This window comes from Mizuhopecten yessoensis, unplaced genomic scaffold (assembly GCF_002113885.1).
Source record: "Mizuhopecten yessoensis strain PY_sf001 unplaced genomic scaffold, ASM211388v2 scaffold716311, whole genome shotgun sequence".
Classification (NCBI taxonomy): Eukaryota; Metazoa; Mollusca; class Bivalvia; order Pectinida; family Pectinidae; genus Mizuhopecten; species Mizuhopecten yessoensis.
Genome location: NW_018480053.1, coordinates 133,462 through 159,719, shown reverse-complemented (window position 1 = coordinate 159,719; position 26,258 = coordinate 133,462). Strand labels below are relative to the sequence as shown.

The window sequence follows — 26,258 nt, the reverse complement described above, 5'->3', positions numbered from 1 at the left end:
ACTTTTATGGTTTGAAAATTATCTCTCTGATAGATTGCAAAGAGTCACCACTGAAGGTTATCACTCACAGTTTAAGGGTATAAATGCAGGGGTACCTCAGGGATCTGTTCTGGGACCTTTACTATTTCTCCTTTATATTAATGACATCACTGACAATGTTTCAACTAATATTAAGCTTTTTGCAGATGACACCTCCTTATATGTAATTATAGATGAAAACCCAGCACATGCAGCACAAGTTCTGACAAATGATCTCTCTAACATTGGTGAATGGGCAGGTATATGGGACATCAAGTTCAACCCTACCAAAACTAAATCTGTAATATTTTCTAGAAAACATAACAAACATCACCCTCCAATAACTTTCCAAAACAGCCAAATCACTGACTCAACAGCACATACACACTTAGGACTGACTTTAAAAGATGATGCATCTTGGAATCAACACATTCTGAATATATATGAAAAAGCTTATAGTAGATTAAATATTCTTCGTTACATTAAAACTAAAGTCAATCGTAAATCATTAATTAAAATTTATATAGCATTTATCAGGCCAATTTTGGAATATGCAGACATAGTATGGGATAATTGCACTCAACAATCTAAAGAACTTCTAGAATCTATTCAATTAGAAGCAGCCAGAATCATTACTGGACTTCGATCTGGAACATCTCATAATAAACTTTATAATGAACTTGGTTGGGAAACTCTGTCAACAAGAAGAAATAAACACAAACACATAATGATGTATAAAATAATGCATGGGCTGTCACCTCAATACTTACAAGATGTCTTAAATCCTTTCATTAACAATCAAAACAATAATCCCTATTTCCTCAGACAAACAAGACTGTTTAATCCACCAATATGCAGAACTAACAATTATTTTGACAGTTTCCTCCCTCTAATGTGCCGCACAACTAACACTACTGATAATGATCTCTTAAACTCCCCAACTCTTGCAACCTTTAAACACAAACTAAATAAAGATATTATTATCGATAATGAATCAACCTTAATTTTTAAAACTGAAGGTGATAGACGGGCCAACATTATTCTTTGTCAACTTAGAAACTTATGTAGCAATTTAAATTTTGATTTATTCAATGACCATTTAACTGACTGTCCCTCTTGTGCTTGCTCTTTTGAATATGAAACAGTTTTCCATTACTTTCTTGAATGTCCATTGTATAATGATCTCAGACTTACTTTATTTACTTCTGTTGATAATTATGGAAATCATAACCATATTGATACAAACATTTTTCTACAAGGCTGTCCTGATTGTGATGGACTAACAAACAGACAGTTACTTAATGATGTACAGTTATTTATTGGTAAATCTAGGCGTTTTAATCTCTATATGATCTAACCAGCCATGACCTTATACTTTATACTTTTATACTTTACTATTCCTATTCCAATTATACTCCACAAATAAGTAACTTTACCTACTTTTCTATAAATGTTATTCTTCTACGGACATAGGAGTTTTAAGTTGAGCATGTTTGTTTGTTGTTGTTTGTTGTAAGATTTGTTCAATCTGTCTTGTTTTACAGTTTCCATCTTATACATTGAATTACACATAGACTAGCTATCTATTTTCATATTAAACTACAATACCTTAACAGTTTTGGCGACTGTGACCTGTGCATATATTTGCACATGGACTTTTGGTCAATGTCTGCCAATATCTGTGTGATTTGATAGCTATATAGCTTATATACAATTGTAAAATGTTATAAAAATAAATAATACCTGTGGAAGTGTTTTGTGTGTGATGTGAGAAGTGTGAATGTATTTGTATTTCAGTTATGTTAATTAAGAAGGAGTAACATCCCTTTATTTTTTTATTTTTTTATAATTTTCATTTCAAAATTGATGTATTAACTTAATCAAATAAAAATAATAGAATCCATTAATTTAGCCACCGCTGGAGAGAATTTATATAGGCTTTGCCTGTTATTCCATCCAATTGACTTGTATCAACTTTGTCAAAAATTTGTTGAAATGAAATACACATAAACAGAATATGTGGTGCTTGTTTGAGGAAGTGGTCAGCAGGGTATTCGCAGGTTTGTTAAAGTGATCTGCTGAGGATGTCAGCTGAGGTCAATGACACTGGCATTGGGGATGAGGACGATGGTGGGCAGGGTATACTGACTGTTTGGACTGATTGTCAATGGAGATGAGGAAGATGGTGGGCAGGGTATACTGACTGTTTGGACTGATTGGCATTGGAGATGAGGAAGATGGAGGGCAGTGTATACTGACTGTTTGGACTGATTGGCATTGGGGATGATGAAGATGGAGGGCAGGGTATACCGACTGTTTGGACTGATTGGCATTGGAGATGAGGAAGATGCATGGCGGGCAGGGTATACTGACAGGCAGCAACCCTGTCAAAATGGCTGTGGTGGAAAAGTCAAGAGCGATGAGGTGATGAAGCAGTTTTTGCCTCATAATGATAACAATCAGTTGAAGTGATTGAAAACATTTTGAAACATCCAGGGACTGGTGACAGGTATTGCTACTGGTATCACAATTCCTTATACCAAATTTCACAAAATAACTGCCCTGTGCATAAAGGAATTTGAGAAAATCGAAAAGATTGCAGACTCCTCTTCCATAATTCTCAAAAAACATTCATGGAAACACCTTTCTGAAGTAATTTGGTAAATAGTGATTAAGGGATGGGATGCCTGCACATGAAATTCAAAAAGGAAAGGTGAGTTTATGAAGGATGGGGTGTTCTTTTGGTCAAATATGGTAAGTACATTGGATTCTACAGGAATCTACTGTTGATCAATATGATATTATCATCATATAATGTTTTCCTAAAACATCATTTCTCTATACCCAGGTACATGTATTGTATGTGAATCTGTCTTTATCAAATAAGCACTGATGCTAGAAAAAGATGGGCAGGAATGGGAAAGGCATTCGACGCACTCACTGTAGTTACTTTTGTAGGAAAGCAGGTTAATTTGAAACTCTTTTACCTTTGTATGGTGGTTGCCTGACTGAATTTAATGAAATGCATATTTTAAAATACACAATAAATATGCTATTAACTCAAAACCTAAAAGATGTTACTTCAGCATTGAAATGCTAATGCTTGCAGGTGATATTATTAAAGGTAATAAGAATGCAAGAATGATAAAAGAAATGTAATAACTTCTTTGCAGGGGGTATAACAATGTTAACACAACTGCATACCTGTGTCAGTGTGGTCAGTGTACTGATGTCATGACACCACTGAACACCTGTGTCAGTGTGGACAGTGTACTGATGTCATGACACCACTGAACACCTGTGTCAGTGTGGACAGTGTACTGATGTCATGACACCACTGAACACCTGTGTCAGTGTGGACAGTGTACTGATGTCATGACACCACTGAACACCTGTGTCAGTGTGGACAGTGTACTGATGTCATGACACCACTGAACACCTGTGTCAGTGTGGACAGTGTACTGATGTCATGACACCACTGAACACCTGTGTCAGTGTGGACAGTGTACTGATGTCATGACACCACTGAACACCTGTGTCAGTGTGGACAGTGTACTGATGTCATGACACCACTGAACACCTGTGTCAGTGTGGACAGTGTACTGATGTCATGACACCACTGAACACCTGTGTCAGTGTGGACAGTGTACTGATGTCATGACACCACTGAACACCTGTGTCAGTGTGGACAGTGTACTGATGTCATGACACCACTGAACACCTGTGTCAGTGTGGACAGTGTACTGATGTCATGACACCACTGAACACCTGTGTCAGCGTGGACAGTGTACTGATGTCATGACACCACTGAACACTTGTGTCAGCGTGGACAGTGAACCGACGTCATGACACCACTGAACACCTGTGTCAGCGTGGACAGTGAACTGATGTCATGACACCACTGAACACCTGTGTCAGCGTGGACAGTGAACTGATGTCATGATACCACTGAACACCTGTGTCAGCATGAACAGTGTACTGATGTCATGACACCACTGAACACTTGTGTCAGCGTGGACAGTGTACTGATGTCATGACACCTCTGAACACCTGTGTCAGCTTGGACAGCATACTATGATATCAAACTAGATACATTTTATTGCAGATGAAAATGAATATCTGTCCTAAGTAAAGCCTGGATGATTTCCTGGGTCAGTGATGCAAGATTCAGGATATAATAGAAATAGCTGAACATATATGTAAAATATATGATAATTACTATCTATAGAAGACGGGCAGTTTTAGGGTTAAAGTAGTAACCATGAACCTTAATGATGTGCACACCTTCCTTTGATGGCAGGGGATTAGATGTAATGCCATTGTTTCTTTGAGGACAGGGGAGTAGCGGTAATGCCATTGTTTCTATGATGACAGGGAAGCTGAGGTAATTCCATTGTTTCTTTGATAACAGGGGAGTTGAGGTAATGCCATTGTTTCTTTTATGACAGGGAAGTTGAGGTAATGCCATTCTTTCTTTGATGACAGGGAAATAGAGGTAATGCCATTGTTTCTTTTATGACAGGGAAATAGAGGTAATGCCATTGTTTCTTTTATGACAGGGGAGTTAAGGTAATGCCATTGTTTCTTTAATGGCAGGGGAGTAGAAGTAATGCCATTGTTTCTTTTATGACAGGGAAATAGAGGTAATGCCATTGTTTCTTTTATGACAGGGAAATAGAGGTAATGCCATTGTTTCTTTTATGACAGGGGAGTTGAGGTAATGCCATTGTTTCTTTTATGGCAGGGGAGTAAAAGTAATGCCATTGTTTCTTTGATGGCAGGGGAGTAGAGGTAATGCAATTGTTTCTTTGATGACAGAAGAGTTGAGGTAATGCCATTGTTTCTTTGATGACAGGGAGGTAATTGTAATGCCATTGTTTCTTTGGTGGCAGGGGAGTAGATGTAATGCCATTGTTTCTTTGATTGCAATGAAGTAGAGGTAATGCCATTGTTTCTTTGATTGCAATGAAGTAGAGGTAACACCATTGTTTATCTGATGGCAGGGAAATAGAGGTAACACCATTGTTTCTTTGATGGCAGGGAAATAGAGGTAACACTATTGTTTCTTTGATGACAGGGAAGTAGATGTAATGCCATTGTTTCTTTTATGAGCAGGGAGTAGAGGTAATGCCATTGGTTCTTTTATGACAGGGGAGTAGAGGTACTGCCATTGTTTCTTTGATGGCAGGGGAGTTGAGGTAATGCCATTGTTTCTTTGATGGCAGGGGAGTAGAGGTAATGCCATTGTTTCTTTGATGACAGGGGAGTAGAGGTAATGCCATTGTTTCTTTGATGACAGGGGAGTAGAGGTAATGCCATTGTTTCTTTGATGACAGGGGAGTAGAGGTAATGCCATTGTTTCTTTGATTGCAATGAAGTAGAGGTAATGCCATTGTTTCTTGATTCAGGTACATGGGCCGTTGTCTGGATATTCAAAGGTATGCAGGATGATTGACCATGACAGGAAATGGTCACATAAGGTTATAAAGATCAATCCTTATAATCTGATTATGAAATGTGATGTTGATGAATTGATCTCCTTCTGAGGTCACATGAAGACTAAGCATACATACAGAAGGGGTAATTCTTCTTTATTCTTTAATATCCCGATAAATAACATATCCTTAAAGGGTTGTTTTTATTATTAATTTAATAGACTTTAATAATCTTATTTATATCAAAAAATGCAGAATTCTTTTGGTGCTCATTTTGAAAGACATCCTCTGAGTAGTAAACAGTAGCATCATTACTGTACAGTAATGTGGTCGTCAATGTCTTACAGCTGTCTCAGCCTTAGTATCACAGATTTGGCTAGAACCATCCAATATTATATAGAGTTACATGTATATGGGATACAGCTGTATTGACAACATACTCACACAGGTATTGGAAAATATAGAATTAATATGCTACGATACTGAAGACTGTATAAATAAATACATTTGAAAATAAACATTCCAATTACGAAACAAACAAAAAATTACAGAAATAAAACAAAGTACTGTATATTGGACAATATTGTATTTTTTTCACATTCTAGAAGGCTGCAAATATTTTCCAGCACACACAATAATACAATAAAACAGTTTCTGTGATTACTGTTTAAATGCCATAAGAAAATATCAAGGAAAAGAATAAAAATAAAATACACTGTATGTCCATTTTCAACATTCATATTGTATTTATGGAGGGATGCCTTAGTACAATACACTGGCCATGTTAGAAGGGGGCAGCAAGCACGAGTCGGACATTTCAGTTACATACAAGAATGTCAACAACATTGATTCTATCATCTGATTCATCAAAATGCTTGTTTCTATGGTAACGTGCTTAGAGGTAAAAACCATACCATGCACTGCTCCTGGTGATGTGGAAGAAAAGTCACTTGTTAGGAATGTGTTATATATCCATTAGTTGTTATTACATATGCATGAATTTTTATATGAATCATCAGTTGTTAAATATTCATGTATTGAAGCATATTCATGAATTGTATGAACAGACATATTTACATACTAACAAGATAAAAGTAACCAGTATTTACAAAAGATATGAAAAGTTGAGTGAATAGTTTTCAAAGTTGAGGAAATCTTACAGCTTTAGACTCAGATGTATCAAGCTTGTTTAGGATTTTTAAAATCATTTGTTAAGCTTGTAATTATTAAAGCCAAAGTAATTATATATCGGACCCAAAAACAATAATCAGATTTTTGTTAGTAAATTCCACAAATTTTAATTAGATAATTTGACTTCTCCTGTTTGTTAGGCTAACAAAGCTTGATCCATAATGAGTTATGGTTGATGTGTTAATGAAGCGACAGTTACACGTTTGATAACAAATACATCAACAACAGAGACAAATGTTGAAATGCTTATAAAATACTTAATATTTTTAAAAGATGTGTTTGAAGATGAAATTAGAAATTTCAGAGATACACAAATAAGAAATCGCATTAAAGAAAACTTCTAAATTAAGCTTCAAAAGAAATATTTCTTTGTATAATAATATTACCCCCTTGCGATTTCCCTCAACGGTTGCTACTTTAACGTGATTTAAAAAATAAAGCCTAGAAATGAGTTTAGACTTAAATAAGCTGGTAGTCACATACTTTTTTTTATCTCAAAGTCTGACATACCATAGGGAACGCAGCCTTCCTGGCGATCTCGTGGAAGTCGTTGTTACGGTCGTTGATCTGTGACTGACCAGCAGCCAGATGGGCACATATAAAACACATGGACGTGCTGTTATAGAGGAAGCGAATGGCCACACCCCCTTTGTTACCGGCCGCACCCCCCATACCAGTCTTGACCTGGTCCACTGCCACATCCCTGAATGATAAACAGTTACGAAGAATTTTGTACAGGTCTGTATTGTAACAGTGATAGGAATAATCCCATATCTTGTTTGTATGTCACATAATGTTTTCCATGTTATTGGGTTCTGCAGTAATTCATAGATTTCTACTTACATGAAAATTTCTTTGCCCTTGACTGAGGTCTGATAATAAGTAACCAGGGGTATACAATTGTGTTAGCCAATTCCTGGATAGGTAAATTTTATAGATGTCAGTGCGAGTGATAATTCTCAATATTTCTATAAAAGTGTAGATTAAGTTACATTTTAGTATAATTTTTTAAAACATGTCTACAGACTAAAACTCTTATACATAAAATTGTACACCCCTGGTAACTACACATGACTAGTCACAACTATACCACAACTACACATGACTAGTCACAACTATACCACAACTACACATGACTAGTCACAACTATACCACAACTACACATGACTAGTCACAACTATACCACAACTACACATGACTAGTCACAACTATACCACAACTACACATGACTAGTCACAACTATACCACAACTACACATGACTAGTCACAACTATACCACAACTACACATGACTAGTCACAACTATACCACAACTACACATGACTAGTCACGACTATACCACAACTACACATGACTAGTCACAACTATACCACAACTGCACTTGAACTGTAGCAACTCATTCTGACAAATAATGACAGGAGTCTACACAGATGAACAACACTATTTCCACTAACTGGACGCTGGTCAACATAACATACCTGATACATGGTGCCAGATGTGGCCTAATGAAGACGTACAACACCACTCCCACTAACTGGACACTGGTCAGTATGACATATTTGTTGTCCCGTGAAATGACCTTCTGTAGTTCTTTCTGCCATTCTCTTGCATTTGTAGTACTGAAATAAAAAAACAATAATTTTTATTATAGATTTTATTTTAATCACCATATCGTCTATATTTGACCTAGTCCTAATAAACAATTGTGTGTTTACAATAACATAAGAAGATACTAATATGTTTGAAATCAATTCCAAAGCAATGTATAGGAAAACATGTTCATAACCAACCACCCAACTCCAGAGTGTAAAAGGTCTACTAAACTTAGAGGGTACAGACATTTTGATACTGAGATGTTCGGTACTCCAATAAAGTAGTTCAATACCTGTTTAAGAAATTTAACTTTTAAAACTCTGTAACTTACCTCACTTTTACTATATTACTGGCATTTAGATCCACCATTTCCTCAAAGCCAATAGCAAATATATCCACAGGTTTACTGAGGTCTGCACCTTCTGTCAGCAATTCTGATTTGCAAAAAAACATGAAAAGAACAAATTGTCTCAAAATAAGTTCATATTTTAAATTAACTTTTGAAACTTTTTAAGATTTAACGTCAATTTTCACATGCTCTAAACGTAAATTTTCTATTTGAATTTAATAAGAGAAGTACACGTATCACCAGTTCATAAATATCCATGTTGACTTTGTCAGTTGTCACTTATTATAAACCATTAGATTAAGCAATCACATAGCTAATACCTCATCCCCTTATTTACAATTTATCATTATATAAAATTGTTTCCAAAGTTTTTGAGATTTATAACTTCTTTATAAATCTCATAAAATCACCATTTTTTCTAAGAAAACCCAGAAAAATAAACAGAAAATCTTATTCCAAGCTTCTGAGACATATTTTTACCACATAAAACTTCTAAAACATATTTTCTATATCAAAGATTTAAAACATATCAACTTATTGCTAGGAAGCTGCTATCGTATTACACAAATATGCAGTAACCTGATATTATTTACAGAGGGATGTTAATAGACAGAGGTTGTTACTGCATGTAAATTGAAAACCCCATTAAAAGTATTCTTAAGACTGTACTAATAGGTAGATTGCCATAGTAGAAATGTGATCTTTATAGATAGATGGTCTTTATAGACTGGTTGTCTTAACAGACAAGAGCTCTTTATAGAGAGGTGGTCTTCATACCAAGGTTGTTCAATAATAAGTTGTTATATACTAGAACATGTAGTAGTTTAGAGACAGGAACATATTTAGAGGTCTGGCTTTATACACAAGAAGGCTTTACAGACTGGAAGTCTTTACATACTTGCAATCTTTATAGACAGGTGTTCTTTATAGACAGAAAGTCTTTACATATTGTAGTTTTAATAGTGTTAGTAGAGAGGTATCACTATATTCCTACCTGGGTGATTCTCAGCAGCAATCTTAGGAGCATCAAGTAACCAGTCAGATATAGACTGGTGTTTGAAGGCAATGCTACGGAAATGTTTGCCTCCATTCACGTTCCAGGTTCCAATAAATATGCGCAGACTGTTGACACTAGTAAACTCCTTGTGACGATCTACCATGGACTGTAGTACCATAGCTGGGCCTGGAAAGGTCAATAAAGGTCAATAAAGGTCAATAAAGGTCAAGTCTATGTCTCCATTAAAATGCAGTAAAAGCTATTTGATTCTCAACTCTAAATCATAACTGATTAGTTACCAAAGTGTTTTACCCCCCGGTATGTTTTGTAAGGAATACAATATTGTAGGTCATGCTTAAATTATTTGTTAGAGTTTGAATATGTTCAAGGCTAATCATCTTTTAACAGCTAAGGTAATATGAAGGCAGCGTCCCCAGATGTTGGAGTCAGTCAAGGGCAGATTTGAAGTGCATTCTCACTGAAATATCAAAACATGGACTTGCGGGCACTTTCCTCACTCAATAATCCTCATTATGGGGTAATCAAAGGTATTTAGGAGAAAGTGGTATTTGCTCCGAGTCTGAGATAAGCAGGTTTTATTGTCTCAGATACCAACATCATTTCCATGACTCTATTGCCAGACGAAGTAAAAGCATTTCATATGTTTTGTATAAATATAATGTTATATATTATATTATATATGTATATAATAACCATCCTCTTCTTACAAATATTAACCTGAATTGACAGATATCAGTCAATAGTGCCAAATAAATTACATGTATCCTTATACTGCACAATTTACCTTTCCCTGTAATTATTTTCCGTACTAAAGATCTTTTATATTCCTCAACTCACATACTCCTGAATCTGGCTTACACTCATTAGTACATAACATCATGATTTCTAGAGCGACATTTTATTGTTTTCTTACCGAGAACTCACTTAACAATTAATGCAGTAGAAACCTCTGAAATATTTGCATTTAAAACTTGTACTATGACCATTTTAATATTTTGTGTTTCTTGAGGCTTTATTAGTACAACATTTAGTATATATTTGACATATGTCAGTTATACATGTAATTCCCCTAGAAAACTTTGCCTTTGCCTTCGATCACTGGCACATTCATTTTACATACCATGCAGACTCCTGGTGGTAAGGAGGGCTCGTACTTTATCAGCAAGCTCCCCTCTCAGAGAACTACCAATCAGCAGCATATCCATGGCTTCCTGCTTGCTACTGTCCAGAAAATTATTCTGTATGGTGCGAGTGGCTGACCGAGCAGCGTCTGAATACTGTGTCAAGAGCAAACATATTTTACTGGTTTCAAACCACTTGATATTACCTGTCAACAGTAATTCAAGACGTATTCATGAATATAACCTAGAGCATTAGTTCAGAAAATGAAATATGCACAAAAATACTGTGAGTGCTTCTTCATCTGAAAATTGGTTTAATCATACAATTTAGCTTGTATGTAGCTTACAATGAGAACCAGATATATGAATACCTACCTTTGACCTGCCTCCACCGAGTGCACCTGTACCAGCATAGATTCTACTTATGTGGTCCCCACTAACATGCCAAATCTGTTTGTAGATCTCTATGAACCGCGACACCATCTGAGGTTTGTTTGCCAGACCAAGGCTGTCCAGTTGCTTTGGTAACATCTGTAAACAAAAATGCTTTATTGATATGTCTGTAAATAATGTCAGAATACATTCTTCAGAGTAATAAACAGTCTTCTGTTTTGCAGGGTTTTAAAGAGAAGAGGGTTTGCAAGTATACTTTTAGCATAACTACATAGAATTCCATAATCATTTTGACTAGGCTGATCATTTGTGAACAGGGTAGATTATCTAATAGAGCATCTGTCTATAGTTCCAATGCTTGTTGACTGCACCCTTTTCCAGATTGTTACAAATTAGTTTCAGTGACCAACCCTCGCTACAAGTACTATGTGTGCTTGACAAGGACCCAAATTCTATGACCAACCCTAGTTCCAAGTATGGTGTATGCTTGACAAGGCCCCAAATTCTATGACCAACCCTAGTTCCAATTACGGTGTATGCCTGACAAGGCCTCAAATTCTATGACCAACCCTAGTTCCAAGTATGGTGTATGCTTGACAAGGCCCCAAATTCTATGACCAACCCTAGTTCCAAGTCCGGTGTATGCTTGACAAGGCTTCAAATTCTATGACCAACCCTAGTAACAAGTACGGTGTATTCTTGACAAGGCCCAAAAATTCTATGACCAACCCTAATAACAAGTACGGTGTATTCTTGACAAGGCCCCAAATTCTATGACCAACCCTAGTAACAAGTACTATGTGACTTTTAAGGCGACCGTTACTGTGACAAACCCTAGTTACAAGTAGCGTGTGCTTTCAAAATAATTTATGAAGACTTATTTTACTTGCTTCATGTATACAAAATACCAAAGTTGCATTTAAATCATACCTCTGAGAAAAATAAATAAGATTATTATTTTTTCATATTATTCCCGACAAGTGATTGGCCAGGAGTGCATCACGTGTCCACCGATAAAAAACGATATTGACTTGGAGTGCGTGATTTTTGTTGAAGGAGTGGGTGTTTCTAAAAATAAAATTATGACGTGTCTCCAAACAATACACCTTCCCACTTCCGAAGCTTTTTTGTTGTGTTTTTTTTCAGATTGCTTACATTACTGTTTTGTAAAATAATAAAACAATTGTAGCCTTTAACTTCGGTCAATACCTGGATTTATCGACCCGAGAAAATAAATATTGACCTCGGGCTGCGTCCTCGGTCAAGATATCTTTTCACGGGTCGATAAATCCAGGTATCGACCTCAGCCAAAGGCTATAATTGAATATTATAGGAGAAATTCCTACCTCCAGAGCCAGCATGGTTTGTACAGCATTGGTTCTGTCCAGGCAGTCTAAACAATTGGTCCTCACTGTCCCACTCTGAAACCTGAAACACAAGCATTCACTAGATTGGTCCTCACTGTCCCACTCTGAAACCTGAAACACAAGCATTCACTAGATTGGTCCTCACTGTCCCACTCTGAAACCTGAAACACAAGCATTCACTAGATTGGTCCTCACTGTCCCACTCTGAAACCTGAAACACAAGCATTCACTAGATTGGTCCTCACTGTCCCACTCTGAAACCTGAAACACAAGCATTCACTAGATTGGTCCTCACTGTCCCACTCTGAAACCTGAAACACAAGCATTCACTAGATTGGTCCTCACTGTCCCACTCTGAAACCTGAAACACAAGCATTCACTAGATTGGTCCTCACTGTCCCACTCTGAAACCTGAAACACAAGCATTCACTAGATTGGTCCTCACTGTCCCACTCTGAAACCTGAAACACAAGCATTCACTAGATTGGTCCTCACTGTCCCACTCTGAAACCTGAAACACAAGCATTCACTAGATTGGTCCTCACTGTCCCACTCTGAAACCTGAAACACAAGCATTCACTAGATTGGTCCTCACTGTCCCACTCTGAAACCTGAAACACAAGCATTCACTAGATTGGTCCTCACTGTCCCACTCTGAAACCTGAAACACAAGCATTCACTAGATTGGTCCTCACTGTCCCACTCTGAAACCTGAAACACAAGCATTCACTAGATTGGTCCTCACTGTCCCACTCTGAAACCTGAAACACAAGCATTCACTAGATTGGTCCTCACTGTCCCACTCTGAAACCTGAAACACAAGCATTCACTAGATTGGTCCTCACTGTCCCACTCTGAAACCTGAAACACAAGCATTCACTAGATCTAAGAGACTAGTGTCACTATACATTTATGCTTGAGGCATTTCATATTAAACCGAAGTGAATATATGATTACTTGGAATGTGCTGATTTATTTGAGCAAAATTGGAAACTATGATATTTAAACAAGCCAATATGAATAATCACATTTTTTTTATTGAGGGCTGCCTAAAATTAAACAATATGTTATAATTATTTCAAAACCCTGTTTGGTGTCTGACACAATTCTGCACCTTACAGCACAAAAGAGTTTAAGCATTTCAGACCTTACAGCAGTTTAAGGACAATATCAATGTTATTTGAGTGTATTTAATTTTATAATTAATAAGTGCTAGTTACAGTTTGCATGTCTATAAAACATAAACATGGTTATTATATAAATATTGACACACAAATAACAGAAAGAGATTAACAATACTGATCAAATTTTCAACATAGAGTATAATTCCATTTTGTTATTGGCAATTAAACATATTTAAAGTATTTAAAGAACAATTAGCTAGATATTTTCTAACCATAACTTTCACTTGTACAACTGATCAGTTTTCTGACGTCATTTTTCATTTTGTACCTTTAATCTCTGATTACAGAATATATTTTTCTGATATAAACTTACTTTTGCACATCTGATCCCTGACTATAGAAAAAGTCAAAGTTGACTGAATGTTTTCCAATGTTATATTTGAGTCTCTCAAGGTTTTTGAAGTTGCCTCCCCTGCATTCGCTGTGGTAATCGAACATGATAAGCGTCATCATTTGACTAAAGCTGGAGGCTTTGTGATGTGCATAAAACGCCTGACTCAACATATGTTCCCCTTCCTTCTGTCCCAGCAGATTCACAATTACTTGGTCGCCATACAGCTTCTTTAACATCGCCAGGTGGCGCTCAAATGCTGGAGCTGAGGCCTCGTGCCCACGTGACATTTTGACTCTGTGAGATCCAACCTAAGACAGTGAAAAATAAAGAAAACACTTAAATATGTTTCAAAAGTGGCAAATTAGTTGTAAGCCTGTAGCAGGAAAGTTATTTTATACCCCTACCTGTATTCCTGGTTGTTCCCAGAAGTGTTAGACTAAACCATACCTCCATATGTAGAAGGGTACTTTACATATACACCTGCAGTAACTATAAAACTGATTGTTCCCAGAAGAGTGGGACTGGACTTCAAGTCAGTTATTCTGCAGACCTACCTGTATACCTGGTTGTTCCCAGAAGAGTGGGACTAAACCACAAGTCTATATATAAAGGCATTTTACATATACACCTACAGTAACTGTATACCTGGTTGTTCCCAGAAGAGTGGGACTAGGCTTCAAGTCTGTTACTTGTAGGAGGTATTATGCTAACCTACATGGATACCTGGTTGTTCCCAGAAGAACAGGACTGGGCTTCAAGTCAATTACTTGTAATAGGTATTCTGCTAACCTACCTGTATACCTGGTTGTTCCCAGAAGAGTGGGACTGAGCCACGAGTCTGTATGTAGGAGGAGATATGTTCATCTAGAAATATCACCTGTAAAAAAAAACATATCAAGGTGTATTATATCAGGAATCTCAGAAAAGTGATCAAATTTATGTTAATTATAATTATAATTCAACAACAGCTACCAATACCTTAACACCTTTTGTGCCAATTTGACACTATTACATAGCATTTGTACCATTTCAAGTTCCCTGTGATCTGTAAGATGTAACATTATTTTAAGTGAAAATTTATTTTTGTTAGTTTGTTATTTTTAATTTGATGAAAAGAATGTTCATTTTTGTTTGAGAAGAAATTGAAAGTTTGAAGTTTCTTTTATTTCCATTTTTTTTCATAATGTGATGGAACTGTTTTTCAAAATTTTAATCCAATTGAACTCAAAACCTTTTCCTCGTTCCTGTATGCTAGTGTAAGTTCAGTCAAGACAGGATATGATGTCATGTTTTAAATCTGATGACCTTTGGCTTCCAATCAATATCTGGATGCTTGTGTAAACATCTATATTTAGAACATGACCTTGAGCTCTTACACAGTGTGTTGTCTGATCCTATACCACTGTGTATTGTAAGGAGAGTGAAGGATTTTATTTTACTTAGATTGACAAATGATGTACAGTCCAACCTGCTTATTTGACCACCTATATTAAAAGACCACCTGTATTAACTTTTCTTTTGTATATTAGTAATGTTATTGTAAAATGAATCTTTATTAAGACACAACCTGTGTTAAGACTTCTTGGACTTCCCATGGATGATCTCTATATACAGGTTTGGTTGTATATTGGTTTATATCAATTATCTAATTTTAGGACTCTTATATCTAAGCTGCTTGTTTAGAGGAAAATGAAATTGGGTTCAAGGAACTCAATCCGTATCTGCTTCAACATGTATCAATCATGGTTTAGACACTAGCACTGGACCATCGGATTACCGGTATGACTGACAGCAAAATGACCTCACCTGCTCTGTTTCCACAAAATTTGCAACATGTCCATCATCGTTTGCTCCACGGACATTAAATCGTGTGCCAGCCCTCTCACAGCTGAGCCGAGATATGAGGCACGCTTTGGCTTGACGGTGCGAGGCATAAATTGTCCGTATTTCTACACCTCCACAAATAGCCTTAAGCAGCCACTGGTCACAGGCCACACCAAACCTTTGAAAGTGGACATGCAGCCTGCGGTTCCTGAAACAAAACATACAGCCATGGGCAAGTGTAAAGTTAAAGAACATGGCAACAAAGGAAGATTACTATGTAAAGTGGCATTAAAGGGAAGCTGTGAGATTGTCTCCCATAATCAGACTGAATCTGACTGATACCCATTGAATAGATTTAATGACAACAATATCTTTTATAAAATATTATGATGAGTCTCAATAGTATGTACAGTCCTGCATAGTTTTTTTCGCTTCCAAAATAGAACTTCATGGTAATAATTGCTATTGTTCCAGCCTCAAACTTAGAGCTGAAAATAGTCTGACAATAAAAATAATTCATTTTTCTGGTGACACTTCAGCATGTTGGCATTGTTGTGATTGAAACATATTAAATAAACACTACATTTGATGTTGTTCCTTTAGCATTATTTTGTATGAGGCATAGTTCAAATATGTTTCCAGTATTTAATGACACACCTCTGCGTGACTAAGACCTACCAGAAGAACCTGTGATCTGTAGTGTGGTCCTGTAGCTTCCTTTGAGCACACAAGGTCAGGTCCCAGGGAACTCCGGCTGATGACCAGGCAAAGTAAAATGTTCCCGAGTTGAGAAGTTTTCTGACTTCGGCCACCCGGTCTTCATCTCCTTGTCCATTCCGTAAAGATATACACTGTGTGGTTGTGATGCGGAATATTTCAGAGTCAAGTAACTTTCCGACAGACAAACATCCAGTTACCAAAACCAGGTACAGTATGTTTTCCTCACCTAGAAAAGTGGACAGACAAGGGTGGATTATTTCTGCTTAATGTAGACATATTTGCATTTGACATTAATGAAAGTTTATTAGTTTTAAGGAAATGTTCTAATATCTTATTAGCTAAACAACATGCAGCATCTTGTTTTGAAACAGATTGCAAGGAATTTAAAATACATGTAAAATTCATAGCACCACAGTACTGGGGTATACACAATTATAAATGTCAATTTAAGTCATGTTTTTTCAAATATCACATTTTGTTCTGACGAATGTCATTTGACATAAAACAAAACAAAGCTTGATTTTTGCAGATAATTTAAAAAAATATATAATTATGAGAATGCAACCTTTGCAAAATGACCTTAAAGGAAACACATACCTGTTAACAATTTCATTAGCAAACTAGTACTCTAAAGGTGAGTTTAAATGCCCCTGTATAATTTTAAGTGGCAATGTGGCCAATGAATCAATTGATGTCTTGTGAATTTGAGCAACAACTTTGTTATCTGTGTTTAACGGTTGGATAAGATTTCCAGACTTGAAATTCCTTTTATAAAGAAACGTAAACATCTGTTCCCAAGACACTCTCCTGGATCTTGAATTCAAACTTCCAGACTTATTAAGTTTGACCGCATTGTGACGACACAAACCCAAACAAACAAAACTCCCTACCAATGTTAAGGTTGAGTACACCCAAACAGCCGTAGGCATCAACGATCTTGACGTACTGTCTTTTTATGGTCTCAGTTTCAGCAGCAGCTGTATAAACAAGCAAAAATACATTTAGAGATATCCAACAAGATTTCTGATCGGTTGAAATGTTTCAGTTTTTATACTGCCTGCGTTCTTTGTTTCTATCATTAACTGTATGCAGCTCTGTTTGTTGCGAATGTAATTGTCACGTTTACATGAAAGTATACATGTTTCACAGGGCTCTATTTGAATGTTAACATTGTCGGGTACTGAAGGTGGTGTTTTCTTACTAGAAATGTTCATTTTTGTGATGTACTACTTGCAATTCTTATATACATTATTTATCATTTTGTAATTTCTGGCTGACAAACAAGACATCAAACAGGATATGAGTTGATCCCCTTGTGATCACGACAGTCTATTTAGAGAGCATGTGCATATTAAACCCTGCTTCTTAACAGTTCATTATGTATCACTTGTTATTTCATGCTATGATAATAAATTTCATTTCATCAGTATATTTCTTAATCCATATACATGTATAAATGTCACCCTGGTAAAACACTAGTTGCTTCCTACCGAATAAGTTCGGGAGAATTTCTCTTTAGCTCACTCAGTAGTTATAAGACTAGTAAACCAGAGGTCCGGGCTAACCCGTAGCAAAGGCAATACTGAAACAAACAAGAGGTCAATGGGCCTGCATCGCTCACCTAGTACAGATGTATTAATCTCACACTTGTAATTTTAAAAGTAGACTAAAATACAGCTACAGGCATATTATCAGTGTTTGATTCATAAGAATCTATTAAAAGATTTAACCATATGACGCCTGTGACCTTGAATGTCGATCAAGGACATTATGTTGAAAGTGGGTCAAGTTTATTCATTTGAACAAACATGGTAGCCCTTCATCCCAGCATGCTACTTGCCCAATATCAGTACCCTGGGCCTTTTGGTTATTGATAAGAAGTCATTTGAAGATTTTAACATCTTTGACCCCTGTGAGCTTGAAAGTGGGTCAAGGTCATTCATTCGAATAAACTTGGTAGCCCTTCATTCCAGCATGCTACAGGCCCGATTTCAGTACCCTGGGCCTTTTGGTTATTGAGAAGAAGTCGTTTGAAGATGTTATGACCTTTGACACCTGTAACATTGAAAGTGGGTCAAGGTCATTCATTTGAACAAACTTGGTAGCCCTTCATCCAAGCATGCTACACGCCCAATATCAGTACCCTGGGCAATTTGGTTATTGAGAAGAAGTTGTTTGAAGATTTTAAGACATTTGACCCCTGTGACCTTGAAAGTTGGTCAAGGTCATTCATTTGAACAAACTTGGTAGCCCTTCATCCCAGCATGCTATAGGCCCAATAATCAGTACCCTGGGCCTTTTGGTTATCGAGAAGTTGTTTAAAGTAAAATATTGACGCCGGACGGTTGCCAGACGACGTACCATGCCATAAGCTCACTTGGCCCTTCGGGCCAGGTGAGCTAAAAACTTAGCCACTCAGATTGATATGCCTGGCTGTGCCCAGCTTTGACCATCAATGCACATGTCAAATTTGGTTGGGGTAGCACTTATAGTTTCCGAGAAACTAACTTAAACACAAAAACTAAATGTTGATGAAGATGCTGACAAAGTCAATGGACCATGAAAGGTAGGCGGTATCCAGCATTAGATGCATGGGTTGAGATGTACTTTACCTAAGATGCATCCATGGTCCAAGTTTGGTTGGTCTAGCACTTATACTGTCAGTCAAACTAACTTAAAACCAAAAACATAATGTTGATGCCACCGCCGGAAAAGCAACACCCAATTTAAAATAATAAGTCTCCCTTCTGCTTATTACTTCGTGGCGGCAAGACAAAAATAATGACTTCTATTACATAAATTCATAACTTCATTGGTTTATGTATGGATTTAGTGTGATGTCATTTCAAGTTTATCCTGTGAATTTAAATTTTCCATAAATAATACTGAAGGTATAATTAACCGGAGTTTCCTCTGGCCTTCAAACTCGAGATTTAGACATTTTGACAGATAGATATATATCTGGTCCCACACCAGACATCTGTCTAAAAAACGTCTAACTATGGTGTCAGGGAAAGATGAAACTCTGGCTCAAATAAAGTATACGTAGAATCAATTGATTATGATGAATGGATGCGAAGGGGGTAGGACTATTATTGGAAAATGTGAAAAACTAATTATAATGTTAATACTTCAAATGAGACCTACCCTCCCACAGTCACCCCACTCATCCGCTCATTTATTTTAGAATCAAATGGTTGTCCCAAACCTAAGTAACCATGGGGTATAACCTTGGGGTATAATTAATGCTAATATTATTTACCTTAGTATGATTGTAAACAACCACCTGCAAGCCAACGTGAAGTCATTAAGAAAAAAAATGATATATTTGGATGTTTCTCAGAACTTTCATTGACAGGAACAGTAATGCTACACAAAGTATTTATCATGGCAAAATTTAAATGGCCACACGGTTTACAATAGCTTAGAATACGCTTGCTGTTTATTGATCAATAGTTTATCACCACACTCGTTGGAGGGCAAAGTTGTCTAAACAAGATATGTGAATACAACGATATCATCGCCTCTCAATTCCCAATCCTCATAGTGACTATATATTATATAATGCATGATTAGTGTGAATCTGTTTCGAACAATGTAGATAGCATTCTATAGGCCTAGAAGAAAATATCAGAGAAAAACCTTTCTGAAGTCAACTGTCAATCGGAATCTCGAAGACAATTACAAAGTAGAACAGCGGCACCATAAATTATGCTAACCCTCCTAATTTTGACTGACTTACACAATATGGCCAGTGCGTTCGATTCGAACATCAAAGTGTCATCAATGTTTCTATTTTCCACGATAACACTGTAAGGCGGTTCGAGCTTGTGGAAAATCCGGAAGTTCTTGGTCATCGCCATCTTGGATTTATGCAAAATCTTTCGGAGTTATCTCCCTTTAATCGTACTGTTAAAGTACTCGTTTCGTATTTGGAAGATATTGAAAGTATTTTTCAGTAGGACTGAACAAATGTTCCAATAGCACGGAAGTCCATTGGTGCCAAATGAAATACACAAAAGATAAAATAGAATTAATTTAATAAAAACAAAAATTGTTTAAGTTCTAGATCCAAGCATATACAGAGGAGTTGGCCAATTTGAAATTACATTTTAGAGTTAATTCACTATTCTGTTCATCACAGCGTCAGGACCACACATGCACTAGGCCCTAACTCATAAACCCGAAAATTTACTCTCAGATTCTCACATCCTTCCTGCACTGAAGTTACGACCCCTTATAGATTTTGTTTTTGTTTAGTATTATAACATTCCCGCCATTTCAACTTTTTTTTCAAGAGTGAACCGATAGTATTTTGTTTTTATCGATTTTAGGCGTGCGGAGTTCCACAAGCACTTGTCATTATATGAGTCATAAATTGACTTAGTGGTACAAGATTACGAATATATATATAAAAAAGGAACTGCCTTTTTTTTATTCACCTAATTATTCTTAATTTTCAAATTAGCTTTTTATGGCTCAGTTCTATATGTAGGCAACTGTCTAAAGAGCATGGACGCATCCATGAATTTGGAAGGGGTGGGATGGGGACATATTTAAAAGTTGCACAAAACGTGTTTGAGGTTTTGTTGAATAGGAGAAATGCACGGCTATAATACCGGGATTCGAAACCGAGACCCACTGAACTCTAGACGGACGCTCTATCGATTGAGCTACCTAGTTGGTCGCCGACGTTCGGCCAATTCACCAGTTCTACTAGGTCTACATTCATCCTCCTTGTTCAAAGGCTTTCAAAGTCTTCGACTCATAAGACAGAACTTTCTTTAACCCATGTCAGGGTATCCCTTTGCCAAGCATTCACCCAATACTGGAAACAATGCTTGACAAGCTCGCTACTTTTAGTAACAAGAGCGGGAAAATGCACGGTCAGACCGAGATTCGAACCCGGAACACTTCTAACTTTAGACGGTTGCATTATCAATTGAACTGCCTGGTCGCCGACGATCGACCCAGTCGAGTGCCGATACACAAATATAGTTTTATGAAAGTTTTACTTTATACACAAACAATGTACGTAATAAACGTGACGCAACGTTTCAAGGCTGTCTGGTCCCTTTGTCAAGCTATGATTGAGTGATACCTGTACAAAAACGAAATTGTATGTTATTTATGTCACTCGACCCGGGACGTTTCTCCTATCGATAGTGAACTTATACACACTGTACCTAATAGGTAACAGGTAGTGTGTAGATCTAACCCCCTCCCCCGTTTTGTCAGCTGGTGTCCCCCTCGTCTCTGTTCCTGTTTTGAGTTTTCCTGATTTTGATAGCTTCTTTGATTTGTCTTTTTTTTGTATGCTGTACACAATTTCCAAACTGGCGAATCTTATTGAAGACATAAGTATATTCGTTCAAACTGCTTTTCTCATCAGTCCACACACGTTTCTTAATTCTACTTGGCATACTATAAATAATACATCGTAAAATGGCAATGATCTGCATTTTTGTTGTTGATGGCACCCTAGGCCTTTCTAAAATGCTGTCTCATTGTTTAAAAGTCATAATCTGGAAATGGCAACATCCTCTTGTGGATCTTACACCTTGGGTACATTCGCGTTACCGGTTGAAACGGTTGAACCGGTTCAACCTGTAAAGAAAACGTCAGGTACAGATCTGGACCGAGGCTGACCTCAGGAAAATTTGGCACGTTTAGATTGAGGGGTCCAGACGTGCCTGACCGAAACTAAAATGCTGACAATCGCCAAGTTGCGTTATTTCTTTCTAAAACAATGTCAAGTCACATGTAGTTTTTAAGTTACGTTATGTAATTCAGTGGACGGATTAAAGAAGGTCATAATATTCTTGAAACACTGTTTTTTATTCTCCGAAACTGTGGATTTTTAGCTCTGCTTATAGAACGGTCCAAGTGTGTACGTTTATCGTGGAAAATTTCTCCGCCACACGTACCGTTTCAACCGGGATACGCGAATGTAGCCCTTATAAATCAGGTCGCTTTCGTTTATCGCGATCCAAACGGTTGGACCGATTATACCAGGGTTGTAAGGTCGGACCCAGTAATCTGATGCTGCTCTCAGGCGAGCCTTGACACAGCCTTGCAAGGCTAGCCCGAGTTTCCTCTGGCCCTTACACCAGACACCAAACATCGATCTGTCAAAATGTGTAAGTCTGGTGTCAGGGCCAGAGGAAACTCTGGCCAGCCTTGCAAGGCTGTGTCAGGGCAAGGCCTGCATACAGTTTTTCAGATCCGCCCGGATTTATACCCGAAAATGTTACATTTAAAAAAGAGCAAATCGGTTTTTCCGCATAAACGACCAGGCCCCATGTATTTTCGTCTGGGCTCCGGAACAGATGAGAACTACGTATATAGACTGCTGGTCTTATTCCAAAATTTATGATGCCCTATGCTTCATTACAAGTTCTGCGATCCAAACAAAAGTATTGTGGTGTCTTATTTATCTTATACAAAATTGTAGTTTGAATACTATTTTGATATGGTAAATTGGTGTTAAGGTTACACTATTATGGAATGTCGTTTTATTTTTTAATCCCATTTATGATATAAATCACAGACACCTGGTCTAAACCCCTAAAACATGTTAATTTAAGTCTGAACACCTCAGTTTAGGTCCAAGTACATTTGTATAGTTTTAACGAATTCTCAGGTCCCTGTGCTCTAAATGATTTGAATAAAAGATATTATTAGTAAAACGCATCCCAATAATTCCTTTTGATAAGAAGTTAGGATCACTCAAAAGAGACGTATCGCGGTTATTTTATGATTTTACATACGCCTCTGGACCCGTTATTATTATTTTTAATCCAAGGACCGACCACTTTTCGAAAGGCTATTTACAGAAGACGATAATCGATGTCATTATTTTATCTAAAAACATGTTGCTTGTCAGTGATAACAGCACAATCGTGTATAGTTTGGAGGCTCCAGGTTCGAATCCCGGTCTAGCCTATTCCGAACTAATGAGTATTTCCTTTTAGTTTGTGTATGCCTATTAGGGTCACTTGGAGGGCAATCTGATCCTCATTATACTAGCGTTCTATGGTAGAGAGGAGTTGTATTTTAATCAGATCTATACGAGGGGGAAAATATCCTGGAAAGTCGTAATAACGCGTTTATATGTGACACTTCCACGTTGTACAGTACTTTTACTTTCGCGCTTGTTTGCATTATAACCTTTTTTTTCGCGCAATAACGTGTTCTATCATCGTTATTATGACCTTCCAGTATCCCCCCCCCCCCCCCCCCCCCCCTCTTTATAAGTGACACTGATAGGCTTTCGTAAAAAAAAACAAATTTAAAAGGAGATATTTCGTTTAAATGCGTCGTCTCCGAAACTTGGTACCTCCACATTGAATGGGTTACCAGCCATTTACTACTCACTCCTCTTTCACAACTATCTATACCAGCTTGTGACGTATGCTAGGCATGATACAGCTGAATAAAGGATATTAATTTAGTTGATGGTTGTAAAAATTATACATGAACATTACTTTTCAAGAGATAAACTAGCATATGTTGGTAATCAATTGTACGCGCACAGTAAATGTCACAATTAGACAATCTACATTGGGTAATTTTGATAAAACGATATCAAAACTCGGTTATTCGTTTTGTGAATGAAACGTTGTAAGAATGATAGGAATCTCGTACGTTTATCATTAAATGGTTCACCTGACACATCCAATTAAAGTTAGCCGAGGTGGGGGTCACGTGCTATGTATCGCCCCGCCTCACTTAAACTGATCTCGGGGATCATACAGAGACTCAAGGCAGTCACTGTAGCCCGCGGCCTCATCACCTGTACACGGTAAGTATCAACCCTAATTAATTAGCACTGCACTTAAATTCATAAATGTCAACAATATTTATAACGATGACAATCATTGATGGGCGTTTATCCCGAAGAAATCTGCAGGTAAGTGCATCGCGACCTACTACAGGTAGCAGCCGACACATCGTAAATAGGTTCTGTTCGCTCTGCCCCGGTAACTTCTTCAAACCCCTCCTAAATACTACTGTACATTACGGTATTTTACCAGACAGGAATGTTGCTGAATTGAAAGCATGTGAATTTTTGCTTTAAACTAGTCAAAAAAAAAGTTTTCATTAACACGTCGATTGGAAACGTTTATAACACGTGTAAATTTTCAAACGCGTTGTTTGTTTTGGCAAATATTGGGTTTGGCTTCAGTGATGACCCGGTAGTTGTAACGTTGTGTAGTGATACTGTAAACAGACTCTGTCATTGTATCAGTAACATCCTCTTACTGACAGGAGACTCCTCTATCTGACAGCTGCAACCCCAGATATTGACAGTATCTGACAGCAACCCCATGCAGATATTGACAGTATCTGACAGCAACCCCTGATATTGACAGTATCTGACAGCAACCCCTGATATTGACAGTATCTGACAGCAACCCCTGATGTTGACAGAAGACAGATCACTGTCAGTGCATCAGATGTCTCACCCGAAACAGGTGACTCAATGTATCAGATCTCACCCTAAACAGGTGACTCAATGTATCAGATCTCACCCTAAACAGGTGACTCAATGTATCAGATATCTCACCCTAAACAGGTGACTGCTAATGTATCAGACATCTCACCCTAAACAGGTGACTCCATGTATCCAATATCTCACCCTAAACAGGTGACTATCAATGTATCAGATATCTCACCCTAAACTGGTGACTCAATGTATCAGATATCTCACCCTAAACAGGTGACTATCAATGTATCAGATATCACACCCTAAACAGTGAATGAGATATATCACCCTAAACAGGTGACTCAATGTATCAGATATCTCACCCTAAACAGGTGACTATCAATGTATCAGATATCTCACTCTAAACAGGTGACTCAATGTATCAAATATCTCCCCCTTGTTTATTGACAGTTAACATGTGACTGTAAATGTATCAGATATCTCACCCTAAACAGGTGACTGCTAATGTATCAGACATCTCACCCTAAACAGGTGACTCCATGTATCCAATATCTCACCCTAAACAGGTGACTATCAATGTATCAAATATCTCACCCTAAACAGGTGACTTTCAATGTATCAAATATCTCACCCTTGTTTATTAACAGTTAACATGTGACTGTCAATGTATCAGATATCTCACCCTAATCAGGTGACTATCAATGTATCAAATATCTCACCCTAAACAGGCGACTGTCAATGTATCAAATATCTCACCCTAAACAGGCGACTGTCAATGTATGGAATATCTCACCCTTGTTTATTAACAGTTAACATGTGACTGTCAATGTATCTGATATCTCACCCTGAACAGGTGACTATCAATGTATCAGATATCACGCCCTAAACAGTGAATGAGATATATCACCCTAAACAAGTGACTCAATGTATCAGATATCACACCCTAAACAGTGAATGAGATATATCCCCCTAAACAGGTGACTCAATGTATCAGATCTCACCCTAAACAGGTGACTATCAGTGTATCAGATACCTCACCCTAAACAGGCTACTAGATGCATCAGATATCTCCCCCTAAACAGGTGACTATCAATGTATCAAATATCTCCCCCTAAACAGGTGACTGTCAATGTATCAAATATCTCGCCCTTGTTTATTGACAGTTAACATGTGACTGTCAATGTATCTGATAGCTCACCCTAAACAGGTGACTATCAATGTATCAGATATCTCACTCTAAACAGGTGACTCAATGTATCAAAT

At 37.3% G+C, this 26,258-nt stretch overlaps 1 protein-coding gene across 2 annotated transcripts in view; it reads right to left on the bottom strand.

The window, feature by feature from the left end:
• LOC110442910 (synaptojanin-1-like) overlaps positions 1-20,409 on the bottom strand; it is a 41,097-nt gene extending 20,688 nt beyond the window's left edge. For both annotated transcript variants that reach the window (XM_021486790.1, XM_021486791.1), the window contains exons 1-14: positions 20,289-20,409; positions 17,437-17,523; positions 16,505-16,772; positions 15,809-16,034; positions 14,796-14,879; positions 13,982-14,310; positions 12,464-12,545; positions 11,100-11,255; positions 10,724-10,880; positions 9,580-9,768; positions 8,568-8,670; positions 8,122-8,262; positions 7,155-7,347; positions 6,368-6,379 (exon numbers count right to left, since the gene is read on the bottom strand). In XM_021486790.1, the coding sequence (XP_021342465.1) occupies positions 6,368-6,379; positions 7,155-7,347; positions 8,122-8,262; positions 8,568-8,670; positions 9,580-9,768; positions 10,724-10,880; positions 11,100-11,255; positions 12,464-12,545; positions 13,982-14,310; positions 14,796-14,879; positions 15,809-16,034; positions 16,505-16,772; positions 17,437-17,523; positions 20,289-20,409 (2,148 nt within the window). The remainder of the gene's footprint in view (positions 1-6,367; positions 6,380-7,154; positions 7,348-8,121; positions 8,263-8,567; positions 8,671-9,579; positions 9,769-10,723; positions 10,881-11,099; positions 11,256-12,463; positions 12,546-13,981; positions 14,311-14,795; positions 14,880-15,808; positions 16,035-16,504; positions 16,773-17,436; positions 17,524-20,288) is intronic.
• Positions 20,410-26,258: the final 5,849 nt, after the last annotated feature.